Here is a 4845-nt window from a genome sequence, read left to right on the forward strand (position 1 = left end):
CCCTGAAACCCTGAAACCCTAGAGATGAGAGAGGAGAGAGAGAGAGCCGCATACATACAACAAGCGAAACCCTCAGTATGATGATGAAACAACACTGTCTACTGCAGCGACAAAAAACTAAAAGGTTTTTATAAGATAAAGGTAAATATATACATTCAGAAAATATAAAAAAACGCAGAGACAAAGAGCAATATATATATATCAGACACAGTCGTAGTATACAAAAAGAAGAACAAGCGGCACCACAACCCATGAGGGTGTGTTTGGGGTCCTCAATGGTGCTGTTTGGTGGAGGGCGAGGCCGTAAATATAATATAAAGAAAGAGAAGAGATAAACTGTCTAAAAAAATGAATAAAAAAGAAAGAAAACTGCTGCTGCTGCAGCCGCAAGAGGTATTCAAGTTGCTGTGAATGATGGGCATAGGCGAGGAGGGAAGAGAAGGACGACACCGGCGCACAAATATATTAAAATAAAACAGAAAGAGGAAATAAGAAGTGCAAATTAACAAAATATAATACGATAAAATTATACAGTGGATTCTCTCTCGTCAGACATTCGGCGTGAATCAACAATGATGAGCTGGCGGCCAAAGATCGGTTTCAGGCTCTCCCCGCCCCTCGTTTTGCTCCAGGCACAACAAAAAGGGTTTTTAAAACAAAAAAAATATAAAAATCAAGCCATAAATCCACGAAAATAACCGGGAACATGAGTAATCAAGCATCATCGCGCCTTGCCGCCTTCGAACCCACACCACGATGTGGCGGGCCAACAGAAGCTCACCGATGCAAATCCGGAGCAGAACACCTTTTTATATGTGGAAATCTTTGAATAAAAACTCCCCGGGTTTCCGAAAAGTACCTTAAAGCCTTATTTTGAGCCCTGATCAGCCACCTTTGCACCGCCCCAGGTGTGACAAGCAGCACAGCAGCATGACCATACATGAAACAACTCTACAACAGCCCGCAGCAGCCACGACGCCAAATCTCAACCAGCTAGCTGTATGCAAATTCAAACTTCTATATCTTCTTATTTTGTGAAATAAATATTAATTGTAAATAAATTAAATCAATTCCTCAATGCCTGATTCCTAGCTTTCTGCTCCCGCTTCCACCGCGGCATTCGTAACGAGTCCTCGACACTAGCCGAGGACCGCGGCGAGCTACAGCAGCATCTAAATCTGAATAAAATTATAATTNCGAGTCCTCGACACTAGCCGAGGACCGCGGCGAGCTACAGCAGCATCTAAATCTGAATAAAATTATAATTTATAATAGCATATTATGAGTTTCTCTCTAGTCTCCATGCGTACTGGGCACAGCAGCTCAAGACCTTAGACGGGTGCGGAGAAAAACAGGGGCCTCTCACGAGTTTCAGGGCCTGCAGCACACGTTGCTGCAACAGCTCCTAGGGGGCAGCAAGAGACTAAACCAAGCACGTATCCTCTTCACATACATGGGTCTACACCGTAGATAGTTGGTAAACATAGCTGTACTAGACAGTAGCCAGCAGAAGCAAGTAATCATGCGTTTACTGAGGTCACACACACAGACAATTCTGCATCCAGCGCCAACAAACTGGGATCAGAGATAGTTGCTTTCGTGCAGATTGAAGATATGGGAAATGTTTGGTACACAACTGCAGCGTTTCTAGTTGAAACCGTTTCCTACAAACGGAGGAATCAATCCACGCTGACTAAGCTCTCTCGCTAGATACTCGCAAGGGCTCCACAACAGTGCGTCTGCTGAATTCAGTTTGATCGCTTTGGGCAAGACCGTCTGCATCGGCCGTCTTCTCGTAAACATTAATCCTCGTTGTGAAGCCACGCCAGACGACGCCAACCAGCTTCGGGTCCCTCTCAGCAATGACCCTTTCCGAAGGAGCATAGAGCTTTCAGAGCTGGTTAGTAAACAATTGAAAACAATTGAGAAAGTCTACTGTAACTCAACTAGTACACGCAATTAACTTGGTAGGCTGGATGATCAGATCCACGACAGTTTAGATGCATTCACAGCTCATGACTTACAGAAAGCCAATTATGAAATATTTTAAGGCATTCTATAAAGAACTGGAAGAGTTTGCAGGTGCACCGGTTTGAGATTGTTTCGCAGCTACTGTCAAGCAGATCTCGGATAAATGAGGACACTCGGCTGAAGGGAGCATCGTAGAGCACGCAGAGTACCTGTCTACGCCCTCCACTGATGCGTTGACCAAAAGTTGGGCTGTTAAAGCATGAGGGCACGTCTAGAGCAACATCTCTGTTCAAATCAAAAGTGAAACGCATAGTTGGAGGAGCTGAATATTTGGATGGTACCACAAGAGTCCGCCGTCTATGTTGTAGTGCTTATCCCGTCGCCCCCCGTTCAGCCCGCATGAGTACCTCAGGAATGAGATGAGCGCAGTTGAGAGAGAGACCGACAATACACAGAGACACGCACAGTTGCAGAAAACTGTTACTGAACTGTGACGCTTCAGAAGAGATCACCAAAGAACATATTGGTGATACCCTTGATGCGCTTGACTGCGGAGTGGCACTTTCATCATCGCAGTCGTCAAAACCCTTGCTCAGATGTTTCGGAAATTGTTGAGCAGTTTGGACTCTGAAATGCCCGACCTGTGTTTACGGGTTTATACCCTGCACCAGGCCCTGTGGAGCACCTTCTCACATACAGGTGTTTCGGCTCTCTTTTCGTGAAAAGCTTTAAGAAACAGGGGAATATTTAGTTCTCTGCCGAGTCCTTTGTTCTGTGTGAGAGTATCGCACCAACTGAAATATCACTGGCACCGGTTCTCCGAAATGGAGAGCAGTAGAAAGGAGGGACCGCAAGAATTAGTGGCGATGCCGTGGGTGTGATGACGCTTCCAGCGGTTTCGTCTTCATTCTCCATCCAAACAAGCTCTGTTTTTGTATTGGACCACTTGATGTATGGCCATGAGGGCAAATCCAGCTATGAAGTTAAGTTAAAGTTCATATCCCCAGCTTTGCTCTCGGACCGATGACCCCCTGAATGTTCTCGTAGAGGCAACTTGCAAACGCCTACTATCTTTGCCATATCGGCTTCTCCTCCCGGCTCAGAGGCGTGAAATGCCGAAGAGCTAAATGTCCGCATGCAAGACGAATGCTTGGCGTCTTTGAGAAAACCTGCACCTCGTGTATCAGTTAGAAAGCACGAAGCGGGGGCTGCAGGGGCTCTTCTGCATTCCCTCTGAGGCTACGCAGGCCGTTCATGTTTATAGCTATTTATTCCCCATCGTTGATGGTAGCATATCTCTACTGTGTTGCAGCCACCGTGGCTTCTTGCAGCATCCATATACCACAAATCATCAGGGCTGCCTCAGATGCACGCTCTCAGTAGAAGAGGTAGCGTCGGCGGAGTTGAGGGTTGTGCTGGGGCCCCCCTGACAATAGCGAACGTGGCTTATATTTCTCATATACGCTTTAGTCTGTACATCTGCACGATGATGCAGCTGCTGCTTAGCGAAGCGCTTGCTGCTTCGGCTGCCTCACCGCACTGTTACTCAAGGCAGCCTTAGTGGAGACGCTGAGAACCCCGGGGGAAGTTCATCTCTTGGCTGTCTCGCAGGCACAGGTTTAGGGTTTAGGGTTTAGGGTTTAGGGTTTTAGGGTTTAGGGTTTAGGGTTTAGGGTTTTAGGGTTTAGGGTTTAGGGTTTAGGGTTTCAGTTGCATATACAGTACTCCTATCGCAAGTAATCACCGCGATCTTCAGCTAATATTGGCTAAGAGAAAAATTCTGTTCCTAGGCTCTGAGAGACCCCGTTAGTGCCGAGAGAAGATAAACATAAACTAAGATGAAAATAAATATTTTTTATTTATTCAGATATTGCAAAATACAACAGTTTATACAGAATGCAGCCTGGGGGGGGAATAATGTTGTATAGTGTTGCAGGGGAGACAGACACTGCTGCGGGGACCTTAACCTTCGCCGGATGATGAAAATAATTTAATTGTTTAGTATATGAAAACCTCTATTATTTCACAGAAAACTCACATATATTTATATATATTTGTTTATAGATGACCTCTGATCTATCGGGGGCCCCCTTGCAGCTCCGAAGCGGCGCAGCGCCGCCGGAAGGCAAAGCATGGTGTGTGGGGCTATGGGGGCAAATAAGTTGTTGTGTGAGTTGAAATAATGTGTTAAATTTGATGAAATAAATACATTTAATATTTTAAATAGAACGTCTGTACAGCTGCTTTCTTCCTATTGTTCGCTGCGTTGTGCTACTGGGGCTCTCGCGCTGTCTGCCACGGAGCTGCAAGTAGTGTCCGCGGTGGCGTTGGTGTAGTTGTTGTTTTGTTTTGTTTGTTTTCTTTTCGACGAATCTGCATGCAAAGTATTATAATATTGTGAAATGCATGCATAATTCACAATAAAAAGGGCAATTAAACCAACAAAACAAATCCATCACCTCAGCATACACCTCAGGTTTCCGAGTATGTTGCCGCACGCTTCTTCAGTTGCCCGCCTTCTGTCGCGGCTTCCTTTTAGTGGTTTTGTTCGTGGTTGTAATTCTATTTCTTCTTTTCCTTCTTTATCTCTTTCTTCTTCTTTAAATACAGCGCATGCAGCAACCAACAAACGCCACTTTGCACACGGGGCTGGCACGGACCTCACCGTCGCCTGCCGCACGTCTACAACTCCACGCAAAGATGATGGCCCCACCACCCGAATGAACCTCTTCACCGCCATCAACTCGGCTATGCACATCGCCTTGGAAACCGATCCCACGTGCGCAAGTCGATACCAGCTGCATGCCACCTCCTGCTGCTACAGCAGCAGCAGCAGCAGCAGATCGTATATATATATATATATATATATATATA

The 4845-nt window shown here is 45.8% G+C and overlaps 2 protein-coding genes across 2 annotated transcripts in view; one reads left to right on the forward strand and one right to left on the reverse strand.

Annotated features, from left to right (window-relative positions):
- Window positions 1–942, reverse strand: part of EMH_0014500 (uncharacterized protein) — a gene marked incomplete at both ends in the record, with an annotated part of 2502 nt that extends 1560 nt beyond the window's left edge. Inside the window, one exon of the mRNA XM_013500136.1 lies at window positions 860–942. Within this exon, the coding sequence (XP_013355590.1) occupies window positions 860–942 (83 nt within the window). The remainder of the gene's footprint in view (window positions 1–859) is intronic.
- Window positions 943–4691: 3749 nt separating this feature from the next.
- The window catches only part of EMH_0014510 (branched-chain alpha-keto acid dehydrogenase E1 component beta chain, putative), a gene marked incomplete at both ends in the record, with an annotated part of 5434 nt that continues 5280 nt past the window's right edge, over window positions 4692–4845 (forward strand). The window contains one exon of the mRNA XM_013500137.1: window positions 4692–4750. Coding sequence (XP_013355591.1) covers window positions 4692–4750 — 59 coding nt within the window. The remainder of the gene's footprint in view (window positions 4751–4845) is intronic.

Source organism: Eimeria mitis, genomic scaffold, assembly GCF_000499745.2.
Source record: "Eimeria mitis Houghton genomic scaffold, Emh_scaff506, whole genome shotgun sequence".
Classification (NCBI taxonomy): domain Eukaryota; phylum Apicomplexa; class Conoidasida; order Eucoccidiorida; family Eimeriidae; genus Eimeria; species Eimeria mitis.